This window comes from Dendrobates tinctorius, unplaced genomic scaffold (assembly GCF_039654945.1).
Source record: "Dendrobates tinctorius isolate UK_male_01 unplaced genomic scaffold, ASM3965494v1 ptg000086l, whole genome shotgun sequence".
NCBI lineage: Eukaryota > Metazoa > Chordata > Amphibia > Anura > Dendrobatidae > Dendrobates > Dendrobates tinctorius.
In genome coordinates this window covers 30,676,280-30,696,234 of record NW_027361754.1, presented here as the reverse complement: position 1 = coordinate 30,696,234, position 19,955 = coordinate 30,676,280, and the positions used below count along the sequence as shown (strand labels likewise).

The 19,955-nt window shown below is 48.4% G+C and overlaps 1 protein-coding gene across 3 annotated transcripts in view; it reads right to left on the bottom strand.

Annotated features, from left to right (window-relative positions):
* Positions 1-3,388: 3,388 nt before the first annotated feature.
* SLC37A4 (solute carrier family 37 member 4) overlaps positions 3,389-19,955 on the bottom strand; it is a 38,833-nt gene continuing 22,266 nt past the window's right edge. For 2 of the 3 annotated variants that reach the window (XM_073585279.1, XM_073585280.1), the window contains exons 6-10: positions 16,745-16,830; positions 10,357-10,470; positions 10,141-10,206; positions 8,011-8,149; positions 3,389-4,207 (exon numbers count right to left, since the gene is read on the bottom strand). In XM_073585279.1, coding sequence (XP_073441380.1) covers positions 4,041-4,207; positions 8,011-8,149; positions 10,141-10,206; positions 10,357-10,470; positions 16,745-16,830 — 572 coding nt within the window. In that variant the 3' untranslated portion in view covers positions 3,389-4,040. The remainder of the gene's footprint in view (positions 4,208-8,010; positions 8,150-10,140; positions 10,207-10,356; positions 10,471-16,744; positions 16,831-19,955) is intronic. The other variant, XM_073585281.1, reaches the window with a different exon arrangement.

Genomic DNA, 19,955 nt, shown 5'->3' with positions numbered 1-19,955 from the left:
AATTCCAGAGATCTGGACTCTGCAGTTATGGGGTCAGCAGAGCGGTGGTGGCTTTCCTTCCCTCTGTTCCTCAGCACTCAGCCCCCCACTCTAACGTTACTGGCTCTCCACTCCACTTCATGGCTGAGTTGCTGCGGTTCCTTCCATATCTCAATAATATCACTCTCAGGTGATGGGGAAGATTCAGGAGGAAGAAATGTCATGGATGGACTCCTTGCCCCGGTGACTCCTATTACACGACCGCGCTGGCATCAGTGAGCTCCATACCACCCACTCTGTAAAGGCTGACAGACAGCATGACGGGGGGGATCGGAGGTTATACACCGGGGGCCAAAGGTTATGCACTGGAGGCAATAGGGCCGATGTTATAAACCGGGATGTGTGGGGGTGGGCGGGATGGATGTTATACACCGGGGGGCGAGGGGCCAGATCTTATGCACCAAGGAGCCAGATCTTATACACCGGGTACGCGAGAGGCCGGGTGTTATACACTGGGGGGGAACTTCCAAGTGTTATACATCGGCAGAGGCAAGGGGCCAGATGTTACACACGAGGTGGCAAGGGGCCGGATGCTATACACCGGGGAGGCGAGAGGCCCGGTGTTATATACGGGGGGCGGGGGGGAGGGGCCAGATGTTATACACGGCAGGCAGAGGGTCCAGATGTTATACACTGGGGGGAGGGGGCGAGGGGCCAGATGTTATACACAGGGGGGAATGATGGGCTGGGTGTTATAAACTGGGGGGGCTTCGAGACGTTATACACCGGGGGACGCGTGGTCCGATGCTATAAACCAGGGAGATCAGGCGGGTGTTATACACTGGGGAGGAACTTCCAAATGTTATAAAAGGGGAAGGGGAGGAGAGAGGGGCCAGGTCTTATACATGGGGGGCGAGAGGTCGGATGCTATACACCGGCGAGGCGCAGGGTGTTATAGACTGGGGGTGGGGAGCTTCCAGACGTTATATATGGGGGGGCGAAAGGGGCCGGATATTATACACCAATGGGGGCGAGTGGAGGGGTCGGACGTTATACACCGGGGATGGCGGGGGGAGAGCAAGGGGCCGGATGTTAAACACCAGAGGCAACAGGACTGAAAGAGAATCCCGAATGCAATGATTAAGATGGGTGCTACAATACTTTTCTACTTTTATGGATAATTGCTGGAGTTAATGACTAATTCCTCTTTGGTTTCCCATTTCTGCACTCTTTATTTTCAGAATTTTTAACAAGAGCAAAAAAAAAATAATGTTACAAGTTATTCCCATAATTTCATGTACCTAGTGCTCCCAATATAAGGAGCATTTCCCAGGCTCCAGTATCTTCCATGTGCAGTTCTTGCTTCTCCTGTTACATAATTATCACCTCCACAATGTGCAGAGTCCAGGTAATACAATATATTAGAATATGTTACACTGGAGATAAAATATTATTTTTATCATGTTTTTAAAAGCATTACTGTAAAAAGTCTAACACTTCATATAGAGAGGCACCTCCTGCCCATGTCCATCAGTATTTCTTACAACCAACAACAAAAAAACACAAAGACCCCAGATGATAGACAATAATATAAGATTAGGCATTACATTTTAGGGTATGTTCCCAGAGAGCATGTACACATCGGATTAGGAAAAGCCGCTGCTTATTAAAGTAGCAGCGCTGTGAATTAGACCACCCGATGGGAGCGATGGATTGAAAACTGCAGACATTCAGCAAAAATAAGCTCTGTGTGAACATATCCTTAAATGGAAACTATGCTGTGTAATCTGAGAGCAGCATAATGTAGGGACAGAGACCCTGATTTCAGCAATGTCTCATTTATTGAGCTGTGATTTGCTGTTTCAATAAAATCAGTGTTTTATCAGCAGGAGATTATCACTACAGGACTGGGTGTATGGTGCCTCCTAGTCCAACCCCACCCCCCATCACTGATTGGCAGGTTTCTTCCTCTGCACAGTGTACATAGAAAGCAGCCAATCAGGGGTGTGGGCGGGGTTATAAAAAGCTCAGCATTTAGAGCTCTGCAAGATCAGTAAAAGAGAAAACCGTCATTTTTGTACAAATGACAGCAAGTAGCTTTTGTTTTTGTAAAATTAGTGGCAGCTTATATTATCAATTCCTCACATCTCTCAAGGTTTCTAATGAAGCCAGTTACAGTTATACTATGTAGATCTTGGGTCCGTGGGCAGATTTTCATACACTAGAATATTTTACTGAATGCCTTCATGCAAAAATCTTGAAAAAATTGTGAAATGGATACAAAGGTTACAGGACATCTGTAAAATTGTATACACTTTCATTATACAAGAAATATGTGCTAAAACCAGAATACAGGTTAAAGGAAAGCGTCATCAGAAAATGACCTATTTTTTAAATCATGCTTTATGTCACATACATATCTTTTTTTTAATTACAAATGGAAAAAAAATTACATTACATAAGGAACAAAAATAATAGAAATCTTGCAATGTTCACACTGGCCACTAGGCTCAATACTAGACTCACACTTCCTGTTCTGCACAAAATACTTTTCATAAGTCTCGTTCATCATCACAGACAGAATTACTGTGACTGATAACACCTCTATATACAGTAGATAACACAGGAACCACCATTCACAATAGGTGATGTCACAGCTCACCTCCTCCTCCTGTACAATGACTGATAACACCTCTATATACAGTAGATAACACAGGATCCACCATTCACAATAGGTGATGTCACAGCTCACTTCCCTCTCCTTCCTTCACAATGATCTTTGCCCACATTCTAGGATTTGAGTCTGTGTACTGCGGCTAATGTCCATGTAAAAAAAAAACAGAGAATATTAAGTCTGATGTGAAGTCTAGAAGTGAGAAAGTTGCAAGATTTTGTTTTTCCTATTTTTAATATAGACAGACTTTGAAAAAGTAAACTAAAATATCCAGGATTAAAAGAAGAAAAAAAAAAAAATATTATATATATATATATATATATATATATATATATATATATATATATATATATATATATATATATTATCATAAAAACATGATTTGGACAACAGATGATTTTCCAATTACATCTTCCCTTTAAGAAATAAAGTTGGTGTGGCGGTACAAGTAGTCCTCACATGTAATATATGTCTGGAGCTTAATAACAGTGTCAATAAAACCTGAATCTAGTAACACCTTCCTATTATGTCCTTCTATTAGGTCCAGGAGCAATCAGAAAAAAGTGCAGAAACCAAGAGCTGAAGATTCCCGCACCTTCGTTGCCTCTTCATTAGCAGCTGTAAATGAAAACCTTCTATAAATTGCCTGCCGTTTGCCATTTCCTAAATGTATTTTCTGACGTTTGACGAGAAATTCTATTAACACGACCATATTATGGAGATGAGCCTCATAGGTGTTGATCTACGGTTTCTTTATTTCCATAAATGCCATATTGCACTTAGTGATATAACGAGGTCTGTACCAGGCTGATAACGTCTCTTGCATGAAATGTAGATGGACTACACGATTTCACATTACTGTTAAAGGGGTTTTCCCATTTTCCCAATAGGAACTTTAGTTTATTAGACTGTTGGTTTTTCATTACTTGGCCAGAGAGATTTGTTAAAAAGAGCATCTCTTTCCCTGGAGGACCCCATGTAATGCCTAATTATTCGTGTGGGGGTGCTGTAGTGAGACTGAATGCTTAAATAGATTTTGAGGAAATCCGCTAATTGTACAAAGGAACCTTTTAACAATCAGGGATTTCTAAAACTGGAGAATCCTCTTTAATTATTGCAAATTAGATTTCCAGAAGTCCCAAGTGTTTGTAGTAGCATCCTAATCTGAAATGTTAGCTGACATTTTTCTTTCGTGAAAAGAGGAATTGGAGGATTTAGGAGACTGAATTTGGAAATGCCAGATGACTTGCTTGGCGCACTCGGCCGATATCTTGCAGAACTCAGAAATGAGCGCTACTGATAACTCCGAATCATCCCCTCCTCCTTCCTCCGGATTTGTCTTTCCGTGTTCTTGCAGGTAATTAGGGGAGGATTGTTGAACTGCGTCTCAATCAGATTTCTTAGGCAGGCGTCCCATCTTGGTCTGGATGTTCCGCAGCAGAAAGAAGACTATGGTAACCGCTAAGCAGGTCATCTCCGCCGCCCAGAAAGCTGTGTCCCAGCCGTAATATTTGGCGACTGTGCTGAAAGGCAATCCGGCCAGAAATCCTCCAACTGTAAAGGAAAATAGATTTGTATAAGAATTAGATATTCTCCATCTACATTAGCCAAGTCTAGGTATACTATGCTTTTCAAGGAGGTCTATGTAGGATTGAAGCCTAAGGGAAGTTTCTAAGGGAGAAACAGAGACTCTATGGGCAAATCCTTTGTGTGATTTACTCTTCCTGACCAGTCTAATGTTTTTTTGTTTCCTTATTTTCTGATTGGAATCCTACAGAGTTGTGAATAAAGGACCAGCAATGGGGGGGGTATTCTCATCTTCAAGATCCTATCCCAATATGTATTAGGTGTAATAATAAAAATAACACCTCTAATTAGGAATGTAGTATAGTTCTTCTGGTTTGCTATGTCGCTTACCCCCAGTGGTGGATTATAATGAGGTCAATCTGGGCGGTAGCCCAGGGCCCAGTGGTGTGGGGGGCCCACCAGCCCAGGATAAATTGCCCCATTATAATTCGCCACCACCATAGCGCCACGGCCCATGTACCGACGCCATCCTCGCCCTCCCAGACAAGCCCACTGGCCACTGCAGCCGCTGCCACTCACTCATAAATCCCCGCTCTGTGAGCACAGGACCTGTGATGAGGTCACAGTTGGGGAGGAGTGAGGGGTCACATGATCAGAGGCTTCAGTCCAAGACCCCTGACTCCTCCCCTCCTGTGACCTCATCATAGGTCCTGTGGGCACAGCCCTCGATGTACTGTAATGCAGGACTCTGCTGTGCAGGTTGTCATGCTGGATGAGGGAAGTATGTGTGGGGTCAGGAGGGGTTTACAGGGTGGATGTAGCAGTGCTGTGTGTGCGAAGTGCACGGAGCGGAGCGTGCACGAGGTGTACGGAGCGGAGCGTGCGCGAGGTGTACGGAGACGGAGCCGAATGTGTGCAAGTTGTGCAGAGTGGTGCGTGTACGAGTTGAGCGAAGCGTGTACGAGGTGTGCGGAGGGGAGCCGCGCGTGTACGAGGTGTGCAGAGCAGAGCCGCGCGTGTACGAGGTTTGCGGAACCGCGCACGTACGAGGTGTGCGGAGCAGAGCCGCGCGCGTACGCGGTGTGTGCGGAGCAGAGCCGCGCGCGTACGAGGTGTGCGGAGCAGAGCCGCGCGCGTACGAGGTGTGCGGAGCAGAGCCGCGCGCGTACGAGGTGTGCGGAGCAGAGCCGCGCGCGTACGTGGTGTGCGGAGCAGAGCCGCGCGCGTACGTGGTGTGCGGAGCAGAGCCGCGGCGTGTACGAGGTGTGCGGAGCAGAGCCGCGGCGTGTACGAGGTGTGCGGAGCAGAGCTGCGTGTGTGTACGAGGTGTATGGAGCGGAGCCGCGTGTGTATGAGGTGTACGGAACGGAGCCCTATGTGTACAAAGTGTACGGAGCCGAGCCGTGTTGTTTACGGCGCGGAGTCGTGTGTGTACGAGGTGTATAGAGCAAAGCTGCATGTGCACAAGGTTTATGGTGTGGAGCCATATGTGTACAAGGTGTACAGAGTGTGGCCGCATGTGTACAAGGTGTACAGAGCAGAGCCGCATGTGTACGAGGTTTACGGAGTGGAGCCATGTGTGTACTGAGTGGAGCCGTGTGTGTGCGAGGTGTACGAAGCGGAACCGTGTGTGTACGAGGCAAACAAAGCGGAACCGTGTGTGTATGAGGTGTGCGGAGCCATGCGTGTACAAGGTGTTTGATAGGGAGCATTCATACCTCCCAACCGTCCCAGATTTTGAGAGTCTGCCCCACTGCGCCGACCGGGAGCTTACTCTTCCCGGAGTACACGGCGGAGCCCCGAGGAGCACTTGAAATCTCGCACGTGACGTTCCATCGGAAGTGACGTGCTGGAAGCTGACCAGAAATGAGGTAATTTCGGGAGGAGATTGTGACGGAACCATGGAGGCACTTTAGGGAATGCTTCAGATCCATCACCGTGTCCTCCAACAGCGCGGACAGCGGGATCGCCTTGGACTCGGGGATGTCGGCCATGTGAGTGGATCATGATATGTCCTGCACCAGGAGGCTCAGGTGGGCATTACAATGGGAGCCGGGCTGCTATAGTATCTTTATAGAATCTTTCTTTCTCTCTCTCTGTACTTCCTTTCGCTCTCTGTCCTTTCTTTCCCCTCTTTCTCTCTCCCTCTGTTCTGTTTTTCTGACCCCTTTCTCTCTTTCTCTTTCTTCCTCTCTGTTCTTTCTTTCTCCTTTCTTTCTCTCTCTGTTTTCTTTTTTTCTCTCTCTCTGTTCTTTCTTTTCCTCAGTACCAGTCAGTGTGCCCACAGTACCAGCCACTATGCCCACAATGCCAGTCACTGTGCCCTCAGTACCATTCAGCAGTGCTAAATGGGTGTGGTTGGGGAATGGACATGGGTGTGACTAGTTGGGAAATGGGTGTGGCCGGTAACCAATCATCATAATGGAAGTCGTCTGTTTCCATCAACTTTGTTATATGTGGGCAGTGGGCACCTCTAGTAAGGTGGGCACGAGATGGCAGGTCTTGTCACCTCTGCCTCACACATAAGTTACTATGAGGTGTACTTTATTCCTGCCACATTTCTTTCTTGGCCTACTGAGAGAAATGTTTTGACCAGTTGAAAGTTAAACAACCTGAGGATTGTGCATGTGTGCGCTGCCCGCATGTAGCAATATGTGTGTGTGTGTGTTTATATTTACTTACTCCGACCCCTATATAAACCCTGCCCCTCCGACCGCCGTCCACTTTCCCATGCTCCTGTTCCAATCCTGGAGTCTTTTTTGTCCCCCCTTGGTCCTCCACATGCTGAACATCTGGGACATGACTAACATTGCGCAGTGTGCGCTTGTACGTCGCCAGATGCAGCGTCGTGTCCAGTGTGTGAGGAGACGGCGACTTGTCTGTGGCATTAACCCCTCTGCTGCCATGTTGGGCACAGCCTGTGATGAAGAGCGTCTCTTCCTGTATATCCGACCACAGGTTGCACATCAGAGGCTGCTTCTTCTATCTGGGGAAGTTCATGAAGCAGAAGCCCCTGGGTGACTCATGTGAAGTAACTTGTCTGGTTTCGATGTTAGGTACAGGTGAGTCAGGACTAGATGTTGGGTGGAAGCCTTCAAGTATTTGTAAGGCCTCGTGCACACGCTGTGTATTTGGCGAGTTTTTACCTCAGTATTTATAAGGCCTCGTGCACACGCTGAGTATTTGGTGAGTTTTTACCTCAGTATTTATAAGGCCTCGTGCACACGCTGAGTATTTGGTGAGTTTTTATCTCAGTATTTGTAAGGCCTCATGGACACGCTGAGTATTTGGTGTTTTTTACCTCAGTATTTGTGAGGCCTTGTGCACACGTTGTGTATTTGCTGAGTTTTTTACCTCAGTATTTAATCCCTTCCCGCCCCTTGACGCACCGTATACGTCATGAAAACTAGTGCCTTCCCGACCCCGTCACATGACCCCGTCACATGACTGGGGGGCCCACAGAGTCTGAACAGCCCGGGGCCCTGGCTGCCCTTAATCCACCACTGCTTACCCCATGTGCAGGGCATTGCAGTAGCTTAGGTATCCATGGTTACGACCACTCATGTAGTGACAGTTAGTGGTCATAACCATGGATACCTAAGCTACTGCAGTGCCCCGCACATGGGGTAAGCGACACAGAGAATCAGAAGAACTATTCTATGTTCCTAATTTGAGGTATTTGCTAATATTATTATTACACCAACTACATATTGGCATAAGATCTTTGAGATGGGAAAACCCCTTTAATGAAATGCAAAACAGAATGAAAACAATCTTAATCTCATGGTATATGAACAGTGACATTTCACAAAGAAAAAAGCTGTACTTACTGTTAGCGGACAGCGCTACAATTGCATGGGAAGTGCCGCAGAAATTGGAAGGGGCGCTTTCATTAGCGATAACTCCAAACAGAGCAATGGGGCCGTAAGAGGAAAAACCAAATACGGCGCCGAGAATGAGGATCCACACCTAAGAATATCATACAAGGCGATGAGAAGCACTAGCGACATAAATCCACAGATCACATTTTATATTTAGAAGACAAAACATATAAAGTGTGATGAGACTCTTGAGACCATGAGCCCCATATCTCTGGGGTGCACTAGCCTCTGCATCAGGCAATGTAACAGTCTAGTCTGATGGGGATTAATAGAGTGTAAGACATTTCACAAATATGAGGGGAACTTTACTTGTGGCAAAATCCGCATTTGTGCTATATAAATTTTTCCAAACATCTTTTAACTGTTTGGTTTCTACATCCTCTATGTATCACTGTACATAGATTCCCTGGTAACTCGAGTTGGTGCAAATCAATTCACACGTGCCACTCCATTGGCCATGACTGTGCAGAAGCGGAAGTAATACCTCTTCCCTGCTCTTCTATAGATTATCATTATTGATTAAAATTGTGGCCAGTTGAATGGGACATGTGAATTGATTTGCACCAAATTTAATGGTAACTCATTCTGCAGTCTCCTAGGCAAGGAAAGCAGCACTTAGAAGCTCTTTCCTTGAAAGAGGGCAGCACTTAGAAGCTCTTTCCTTGAAAGAAGGCAGCACTTAGAACAGGGGTCTCAAACTCGGCAGAGTAAATGGGCCGCACATAAAAAAAAATTTGAGCCAGGGGGCAGCATTCCTTTCAAACTTAATAGACCCCGTGCACGCGCGGCTCCGTACACCTCGTGTACACACAGCTCCGCTCCATACACCTCATACACACAGGGCTCCGCTCCGTACACCTCGTACACACAGGGCTCCGCTCCGTACACCTCGTACACACAGGGCTCCGCTCCGTACACCTCGTACACACAGGGCTCCGCTCCGTACACCTCGTACACACAGGGCTCCGCTCCGTACACCTCGTACACACAGGGCTCCGCTCCGTACACCTCGTACACACAGGGCTCCGCTCCGTACACCTCGTACACACAGGGCTCCGCTCCGTACACCTCGTACACACAGGGCTCCGCTCCGTACACCCTGTAAACCCCTCCTGACCCTACGCATAAACTTACCTTCATCCAGTACCATGACAACCAGCACACAGACAGCAGCATCCGTCTTGCACACACTGAGGCCACTGATCATGTGACCCCTGACTCCTCCCCCTCCTGTGACATCATCACAGGTCCTGTGCAGTGTGCGCACACAGAACAGCCAATGCCATCGCCGCTCTTGAATGCGTGCCTTCCTCTGGCTCAGGGAGTGAGACATGTGGTGCACCGTGGGCCGCAGATGCCTGCCTCGGGGGCCACATGCGGCCCGCGGGCCGCGTGTTTGAGACCCCTGACTTATAAGCTCTTTCCTTGAAAGAGGGCAGCACTTAGAAGCTCTTTCCTTGAAAGCATGAGAGAGCGCACAGCGCAGACCAGCCGGTCACCATGCCTCTGGTCCGAACGGTCAATCTTAGCCCCCTTGGCAAGCATGAAGCTGGAAAGCAGAGGAGAAGTGCGCTCCTGAAGACAAGTTGAGAACAACCCTGTAATGATCTTCTAAGATCAAGTCAAGATCCAAATTTCAATTGCTCATAAATCAACTTAGAAGATGGTTTCGGAGAAGAAAAATAAGGAATAGAGACCCTGTCTGCAGAACAAGCTCACTGATAGATTCACTGGTAACTCATTTCCCAGCCTGCTATTTTGGGTGATACATAGAGGCTGAAGAAGACAAAAATGCTTGAAAAGTTTTATGAAGACCCATCCACAAAAATGAATACATGCATTTAAGTGAAAAAAATGCCCTAAAAGGTGTCTCAATATTCCTTATAGGAACAATCTGTACAAAAGTCTGCAAAGAGGTGGTAAGCGATGTAAAAATACCAGAGGAAGAATCCCCCCCGGGCCCTGCAATAGGTATGTCACAACTTATGTGCAGAACTTAAATGCCCAGAAGGAAGAAGCTGACATTTAAATTTTTGGTCAGATGAATAAAGACAGAGTATTTCAAAGAAAGACAGAAACCTCTTGTTCATTCAGATTGGACATCTCAGCGAGAGGCTGGAGAGCAAGAGACAAGATCCCATCCACCTGAGAGAATGTGAAGAGCAGATATTAAAAGATGAAAGCATTTAGGTACAAAGAGAAGACGGAAGAAAAAGCAGGAATTGTATGACGCATTGTACTCATCTAGGTATAATGAAGTGTGACTTAAAAAATTCTGCACAAATTTCAAGTTACCTTGGACGATCCCGGAGTGACGGTAACACGGAACAAAAACAAGGACACAACCATTCCGGCCATCATAGACAGAAGAAGACCGTGGCGAGGGTTGCCGTAGTTCCTCAAACCCGACTATCGGAGACAACAGAAAGAGTAAAAGAAACCAGTTAATAAAACTAAGTAATTAAAAAAAAACCACACTGATCACATTATTATTTCCCACCCAGCAACACCCATAAGTAAAAGCGCATGTGGAGCCGGGCGTAGCAGCGATCCCACATTGCACTTCCAGCCTAATTAAAATATTTTCACTACAAAGTGGAACCTGTATATCAGACTTATTTACCAGGCTTAGGAAAAAACAGGATTTTTGGGTTGCTTACCGTAAAATCTGTTTCTCGGAGCCTTCATTGGGGGACACAGAGACCTTGGGTGTATGCTGCTGCCACTAGGAGGCTGACACTATGCACTCCTCCGCAGTGTACACCCCACCGACCGGCAGAGAATTCCTCAGTTAGTGAGAAAGCAGTAGGAGAAGTAACAGAATAGGTTGACAACATAAACAACTCAACTGTAACCATTCAACCAAAGTAAGAACAGGAGCTGTAAAACATGGGAGGGTGCTGTGTCCCCCAATGAAGGCTCCGAGAAACAGATTTTACGGTAAGCAACCCATAAATCCTGTTTTCTCGTTCGCCTTATTGGGGGACACAGAGACCTTGGGACGTCCCAAAGCAGTCCCTGGGGTGGGAAACAAACTTCCATCAGGCCAGCGGACTCACCACCGCGGCCTGCAGAATCCGTCTACCTAGGCTGGCGTCCGCCGAAGCGTAGGTGTGCACTCTGTAGAATTTCACAAACGTGTGAACCGATGACCATGTTGCAGCTTTGCAAAGCTGCAGTGCGGAAGCTCTGTGGCGCACCGCCCAGGAGGCACCCACTGCTCGAGTAGAGTGGGCCCTGATACCCGGAGGGGCTCCGCGACGCTTAACACGGTAGGCTTCCAGGATAGCCGATCTGATCCAGCGAGCAATGGTGGCTTTTGACGCCGGGTGACCTTTCCGCGCTCCATCAGGGATAATGAAAAGAGACTTTGTCTTTCGCAAGGAAGTCGTCCTAGACAGATAGACTCTTACCGCCCTAACCAGGTCCAGCTTGTTCAAGGACCGCTCTCGGGGATGAGTTGGATTCGGACAAAAGGACGGGAGCACGAGATCCTCGTTGAGGTGAAACGAGGACACCACCTTCGGAAGGAACGAGGGCGGAGGCCGCAGAACTACCTTATCCTGGTGGAGAACCAGAAAGGGAGAGCGGCACGAAAGAGCTGCCAATTCCGACACGCGCCGGACGGAGGTGATGGCCACCAGAAAGGCTACCTTCCAAGAAAGGAGAGAAAGGGAAATATCCCTGAGGGGTTCAAAGGGCGGACCTTGCAGAACCTCAAGAACCAGATTAAGATCCCATGGATCCACGGGCGCCCGGTACGGCGGGACCGTGTGAGCCACGCCCTGAAGAAAGGTCTTAACCTGAGGACGGGAAGCCAACGTTTTCTGAAACAGAATGGACAGCGCCGAAACTTGACCCTTCAGGGAACTGAGGGCAAGCCCCGCATCCAATCCTGCCTGAAGAAACGCTAGGACTGAAGGGAGCGAAAAGGACATGGGCGCGACGTCATTGGTCTCACACCAAGTGAAATAGGCCTTCCAAGTACGGTAGTAAATCTTGGAAGATGATGGCTTTCTGGCTCGGATCATGGTCTGAATTACGTGGTCGGAAAATCCTGCTCGTTTCAGAACCTCGGTCTCAACAGCCACGCCGTTAAATTGAGCGGCCGAGAATTGGGGTGGCAAATCGGACCCTGAGACAGCAGATCTGTTCTGTCTGGAAGCTTCCAGGGGGCGTCCGCGAGAAGGTTGACAATGTCCGCGAACCAAGACCTTCTGGGCCAATTCGGGGCGATGAGAATGACCGGAAGTCCTTCTGCCTTGATCTTCTTCAACAGCTTGGGAAGAAGAGGCAGAGGAGGGAACAGGTAGGGAAGTTCGAACTGGGACCAAGGAACGGCCAGGGCGTCGGCGCCCACTGCCAGAGGGTCCCGAGACCTGGACACGAATTGTGGGACTTTCCTGTTGAGGCAAGACGCCATGAGGTCTACATCCGGGGTTCCCCACCGAAGGCAGAGCAGATGAAACACTTCCGGATGTAGGGACCATTCTCCCGCCGCGAGACCCTCGCGGCTGAGAAAATCGGCGGCCCAGTTGTCTACGCCGGGAATGTGAACCGCGGAAATTGTCGGGACGGAAATCTCCGCCCAACGAAGAATCTTGGACACCTCCGCCAGGCCTGAAACACTCCGTGTTCCCCCTTGGCGGTTGACATATGCCACCGCTGTGGCGTTGTCTGTCTGAATCCGTACCGGCAGTCCCTTGAGGAGCCTTTCCCAGTGGACCAGAGCAAGATGGATCGCTCGAATCTCCAGAACGTTGATCGGTAGCGCTGATTCCCGATCCGACCATCGACCCTGAACAGTGTGGTTGCGGAACACAGCACCCCAACCGAGGAGACTGGCATCTGTGGTTACTATCTGCCAGTGAACGGGAAGGAAGGATCGACCCGATAGAATGAGAGTTGACGACAACCACCAGTTGAGAGACCGCTTGATCCCGTAAGAAAGATGGACAGGGCGATCCAGGGACCGAGGCGACCTGTTCCATTTCGACAGAATGGCCTGCTGGAGAGGCCTGGCGTGAAATTGGGCAAAGGGAACTGCCTCTATCGCCACAACCATCTTTCCCAGGACCCTCATGGCTGTACGGAGGGATGGGAATCGCGAGGTCTGCAGCGATCGTACTTCCTGCTGCAGAGAGAGAATCTTTTCTTGTGGGAGAAAGACCCTTGACCGACGAGTGTCGAACAGAAGACCTAGAAAGACCAGGCGTTGGGTAGGAACCAGACAGGACTTTTTCCTGTTGACGATCCACCCGAAATTGGAAAGAGTGTCCAGGACGATTGACAAACTTTGGTGAGCCTGTTGGAATGAGGGAGCCTTGATCAGAATATCGTCTAGGTACGGGAAAAGAACGAGGCCTCTGACTCTCAACAAAGCCATCAACGCAGCCATGATCTTCGTGAAGACTCTGGGAGCGGTGGCAAGACCGAAGGGCAGTGCGACAAACTGGTAGTGGTGCTGTCGAATCGCAAAGCGCAGGAACTTCTGATGTCCGGAGAAAATTGGAACATGTAAATAGGCATCTTGGATGTCTATTGAGCACATGAATTCCTGCTCCTCCATGGAGGCGATGACCGAGCGAAGCGACTCCATGCGGAAGTGGCGAAGGCGGACCCTCTTGTTGAGCAGCTTGAGATCCAAGATGGGTCGAACTGCGCCGTCTTTTTTCGGCACTACAAACAGGTTCGAGTAGAACCCCATGAAGCGCTCCGATTCGGGAACGGGCACAATCACCCCGGAATTGAGGAGAGCGGCGATAGCTGTAGAGAACCCCGGGATCAAGGCTGGATCCTTTGGAGGCCGGGATTCGAAGAAACGATCCCGTGGGAGAGAGACGAACTCTATCTTGTATCCTGAGGATACGACCTCCCTGACCCAGGCGTCCTCCACGGCGGCCAGCCAAACGTCCCTGAAGGAAAGAAGTCGACCTCCCAATTGGAAAGGCCCTTCGCGTGCCCGATGATAGTCATGCTGAAGTAGACCGTCCAGATCTAGATCTGGACGGTCTGCCCTGGGAGGAGTGGGGTTGCCAGGAAGGAGTGGGTCTGAAGGAAACTTTCCTTCTCTCCTGGCGAGCCTGCGGTCTCTGTTGGCTGGAGGAGTTGTCCGCCGTATTGAAACGACGGAAAGTCCGAAAGGGTCGAAACTGACACCTTAGTGGGGGTCTGCGAGGCTTGGACTGAGGGAGGAGTGAACTCGTGCCTCCGGTGGCGTCCTTAATAATCTGGTCCAATTGGGACCCAAAGAGGCGCACCCCCTGAAAAGGCAGGTTAGTGAGGGACTTTTTAGAAGACAAGTCCGCTTGCCATGCCTTTAGCCAAAGTGTACGTCGAATTGCAATAACGTTGCTTGACGCCTGAACTGCACAGGATGCGGCATCCAAGGAAGCGGAGAGAAGATAGTCCCCAGCATGGGAGATCTGATTGGCGAGATTGGCCAAATGCTCCGGTTGCGCCTTATCTAAGATGCCCTGCCGAAGGTCGTCTGCCCACGTGGCTATGGTCTTTGCTGTCCAGGATGAAGCAAAGATTGGACACACCGCCGCTGAAGCCGCTTCAAAGGCAGACTTCGCCAGGGATTCTATAATCCTGTCATTAGAATCCTTTAGGGACGCCACGCCTGAAAGCGGGAGAACCGTGTTATTGGATAGCCTGGACACGGGCGGATCGACCGAGGGAGAGGCCGACCAGTTGTCCGTGAACTCGTTAGCAAATGGGTAGAGTATGCCGAGACGTTTTCCTCTTTGAAAGTGTCTGGTCGGATCCTCTCTTTCCTTGGTAAAAATTTTCCCAAACTGGGAATGGAAAGGAAAAACCCTGGAGGGAGTTTCTGCCCGTCTGAACGAAACCTCCTGATCTGAGGATTTCGCAGGGGAGTCAGCAATATCGAAGGTATGATGGATCGCAGCAATGAGGTCCTGCACTGTGACCTTCATGCTTGCATCCTGGTCTGAATCCAGCTCTAAAATCCCCTCAGATGACCTGTCCGAAAGCGCTTCCCCTGACTCGGGAGAGGAGGCCCGAGAGGGAGACTGGTGAGAAGGGCTATGCGGTGAGATGGGACTAGGAGAGGATTCCGGCTGGGAATCTTGCCTGGGTCTTTTGCGACTACCGCTGGCTGATTCAGATGGAACAATTTGGGACCTGCTTGGCCCTGCTGAAGAGTCCAGGGGCAACTTATCAAGAACGGCCACCAGGGACTGAGACACCCTGGTGAGGTCTGCCACTGATTGAGATAGCGAGGAGGCCCAGCCAGGCATGGGGGGCTCACTCTCACCTGGGGCCGCAGATGGCTCCTGGACGGCGTTAGGCTGAATTGGATTGCTACAATCCAGGCAGAGGGGAGTGGACTGGCCTGAGGGAAGTTTGCGATTGCATGAAGAACATGCAAAGTACTTGACTAAAGTGCAGGGGGGGGCGGTAGAGCGGGTACGATCAGACTTAGACACAGTGAAAAGCTGAGGTAATGCCGGAAGGTTGGGGGACAGAGGGCGGAGAAGGGTCAGTCTGCAGTGCAGAGCTACTCATGGTCCGGTGTCCCCAGAAGCGATGCTCTGTGACCTGTCAGTGGATGCAGGTCAGAGCGAAAGCCGGCCGACAGACCTCCTGAAAAAACCAGCTGGAGAAGATGCTGTCCAGTGAGGAGCTGGTGCCCGGCTAACAGGCTGGGAAAATGGCGCCGTCCTGAGAAAAAGCGCGCCTTAGGAGAGGAGGGAGGGCGGAGCACATTGCAGGGTTAAAATTCACCGCCCTCTAGCCAATAGCAGGCTGGGCAGGTGAAGGACAGGCGGTGGGAGGGCCTGGGAAGAGCGGGAGAGAAGCCCGCTTAGAAGAAAGGGGCGGGGGGCGTGGCCGCGACGCAGCGGTAGGCCCGAACTGAAGCCGGGGCCTAAATTAGTTGCGGCGGCCGCCTGTCAGCAGGGGGTCGGCGCGGAGGTCCGAAAAAGTGGGACGCCGCAGTCGCAAGTCGCTCCCAATGGGAAAAAACCCTGTGCTCCCTGTACCCAGAAAGGGGGGAGGGAAGGGGGGGGGGGGATGCCCAGCAACATTGAGCTGCCTATAGCCTTGTGGCGACTGCGAGCGACCGCAGCGCCTACCCCTGTGACCATTGAAGAGGTGACCGTCGGGAATGGGCAGCAGGTAAATAAATATGAAGCCGGGGCCTAATACTCACCTATCCACGATCCGTTACCTGTCTGAAGAAGTCTTGCGTCTCATCCAACCGACAGGCTCTGGTAGGCGAGTGGGAGGGAGACTGGCGACAAGGACCCCTGGAGTCGCTGGCACGTCTTGGTGTCGGCGTCCGTCTGGCTGGTCCTGCCGCGGAGAACTGCAAGGATACGGGGTGGCAGTACACGCCGTACTTGCAGACTCCATGTGGGAGTACAGATGTGACTTTTCACTCTGTATCCCTCCGTAGAACCTGAAAAGGAACGACGCACGACGAGGTAGATATGGGTCTAATAAAAGACCCGTGTCCACCTCCTACTGACACTAAGCTAAACTGAGGAATTCTCTGCCGGTCGGTGGGGTGTACACTGCGGAGGAGGAGCTATCTTTTTTTGTGCATAGTGTCAGCCTCCTAGTGGCAGCAGCATACACCCAAGGTCTCTGTGTCCCCCAATAAGGCGAACGAGAAAACAGATGCGTTTGTGACGGTTGTATTCACAGTTCTTACTTTTGCCACAGCGCGGTCGGACAATAATCCAGCGGCAATGCTTCCTATTAGACCTCCGACCTCTAGAGCACTCATGTAAGAGCTTCCTGTAAAGGATGAAATGTAAAAATATCAATAAAGGGGCCATTATATGATGATATATTCATACATGATCTAATTAATATTGATCTAGGCGGCGTTTTGCTTTCTTCCTGGAAATATTACACATATTACATATTGTATTTAATACTAATCTATTGCACTGATTCCTATTAGCCGTCCGGCAAAACAAGAGCAATAACTCCGCTGTCCGTGTACAAGAAGAGACGGGATGGAGCTACTGATGAGGAATAATATTTCTAGCCATACATTGCACACACACACGAGGGATTCCTGCTCTCCTGCATCTATGTAGCACAAGTTCAAAAGCAACATCAGCAAGGAGGATATTAAACAGCACTGAGCAGTGTAAGTGTGAATCCAGCACTGATGAGATAAACACTTACAAGAAAGCAGTAGCATAGGTCTATTGTGTGTCCATGCCTCTCCTGCTCCCTCTGCCCCACTCCATAGACTTCAATGAGCTGCAATAATCTGATCCCTCTGTGAGCTGGCAGTCTGTCTTGCTTTTGGCAAATATAGAAGTTAGGTGTTTTCAGAGCAAATGATAATGCAGCATTCACTTTTTGCCCCTCCAATGTAGATGAAGTTTAATCGCTGTTTAATGAGCAGTTTGCAATTTTCTAATATATTTTGCATTTCTGTGCCTGACATTTGAAGAACTTAACCCCTTGACCCCAAGGGTGGTTTGCATGTTAATGACCAGGCCAACTTTTACAATTCTGACCACTGTCACTTTATGAGGTAATAACTCTGGAACGCTTCCATGGATCCCGGTGATTCTGACATTGTTTCTCATGACATATTGTACTTCATGATAGTGGTAAAATTTCGTTGATATGACTGGCTTTTGTGAAAACAAACGGAAATTTAGCAAAAATTTTGAAAATTTCGCAATTTTCCAACTTTGAATTTTCATGCCCTTAAATCACAGAGCTATGTCACACAAAATAATTAATAAGTAACATTTCCCACATGTTTACTTTACATCAGCACAATTTTGGAACAAAATTTTTTGTTAGGAAGTTATAAGGGTTAAAGTTGACCAGCGATTTCTCATTTTACAACAAAATTTACAAAACCCTTTTTTTAGGGACCACATAACATTTCTAGTCACTTTGAGGGGTCTATATGATAGAAATAACAGGAGAAATTGGACCCCAAAAGTTGTTGTGCAATTTGTCCTGAGTACGCTGATACCCCATATGTAGGAGTAAACCACTGTTTGGGCGCATGGCAGCGCTCGGAAAGGAAGAAGCACCATTTGACTTTTCAATGCAAAATTGGCTGGAATTGAGATCAGATGCTATGTTGCGTTTGGAAAGCCCATGATCTGCCTAAACAGTGTAAACCCCACAATTCTAACTCCAACCCTAACCCCAACATACTCCAAACCTTAATCCCACCCCTAACCCTAATCTCATCCCTAACCATAACCCCAACCACACACCTAACCCTAACCCCAACCCTAACCCTAACCCTAACTTTAGCCCCAACCCTAACCCTAACTTTAGCCCCAACCCTGACTATAGCCCAAACCCTAACCCTAGCTATAGCCCCCACCCTAACTCTAGCTATAGCCCCAACCCTAGCTATAGCCCTAGCCCCAACCCTAATGAGAAAATGGAAATAAATACATTTTTGATATTTTATTATTTTTCCCTAACTAAGGGGGTGATAAAGGGGAGTTTGATTTACTATTTATAGCGGGTTTTTATGTTTGGCAGCTGTCACACACTAAAAGATGCTTTTTATTGCAAAAAATAGTTTTTGCATCACCACATTTTGAGAGCTATAATTTTTCCATATTTTGGCCCACAGAGTCATGTGAGGCTTGTTTTTCGCAGGACGAGTTGACGTTTTTATTAGTACCATTTTCGGGCACATGACATTTTTTTGATCGCTTTTTATTCTGATTTGTGGGAGGCAGAATGATAAAAAAAAACAGCAATTCATGAATTTCTTTTTTTTTGGGGGGGGGGGCGCGTTTATACCGTCCCACGTGTGGTAAAATTGATAAAGCAGTTTTATACTTCGGGTCAGTATGATGACAGCGATACCTCATTTATATAATTTTTTTATGTTTTGGCGCTTTTATACAATAAAAACTAATTTATACACAAAATAATTCTTTTTGCATTGCTTTATTCTGAGAGCTATAACTTTTTTATTTTTCCGGTGATGGAGCTGGAGCTATATGGTGGCTTGTCTTTTTGCGAGGCAAGATGACATTTTCAGCGATACCACGTTTATTTATATCCCTCTTTTTGATCGCGTGTTATTCCACTTTTTGTTTGGCGGTATGATGATAAAGCATTGTTTTTTTGCCTTTTTGTTTTATTAATGGTGTTCACTAAAGGGATTAACTAGTGGGACAGTTTTATAGATCGGGTCGTTACGGACGCGGCGATACTAAGTATGTGTACTTTTATTGTTTAGATTTTTTTATAATTTAAATATTTATTGATGGAATAAATTTTCATTTTTTATTATTATTTTTGAAAATATTTTTAAAATTATTTAAAAAAATTGTTTTTATTTAATTCTAACTTTTACACTGTGTCCCACTATGGGACATTCATTTTGTGCAGGCTGATCGCTTCTATAGCATGCGGATCTGCTTGCTATAGAAGCGGTCAGCGCTGCAGCTTCTATAACACTAACCTGAGAGACTTCCTGACATGCGCTACGCATGACAAAAAGTCTCTCTGCTCTGGAGACCAGGATGTCATCATGACGACATCGGGTCTCCATGGCAGCGATCGAGACCCCGCATCATGACGCGGGGTTTCGGATCCAAAGGCAAATGGGCTGGTAGCCCCTGTGCCGGCCCGGAACGCTGCGATCATGTTTGGTCGCAGTGTTCCGGGAGTTAAAGTGCCGGGAGCGGTCCATGACCGCTCCTGGCACTTAGTGCCGGGTGTCAGCTGTGTGAGAATCAGCTGACACCCGGCCGCGATCAGCCGCACTCCCCCCGTGAGCGCGGCTGATCGCACATGACGTAATATCCTGTCCATGGTCATTAAGGCCCAGGATACATGGACGGGATAGTACGTCAAATGTCACAAAGGGGTTCATCTGGATCTATTTGTAATCATTGGATTAAATAAAA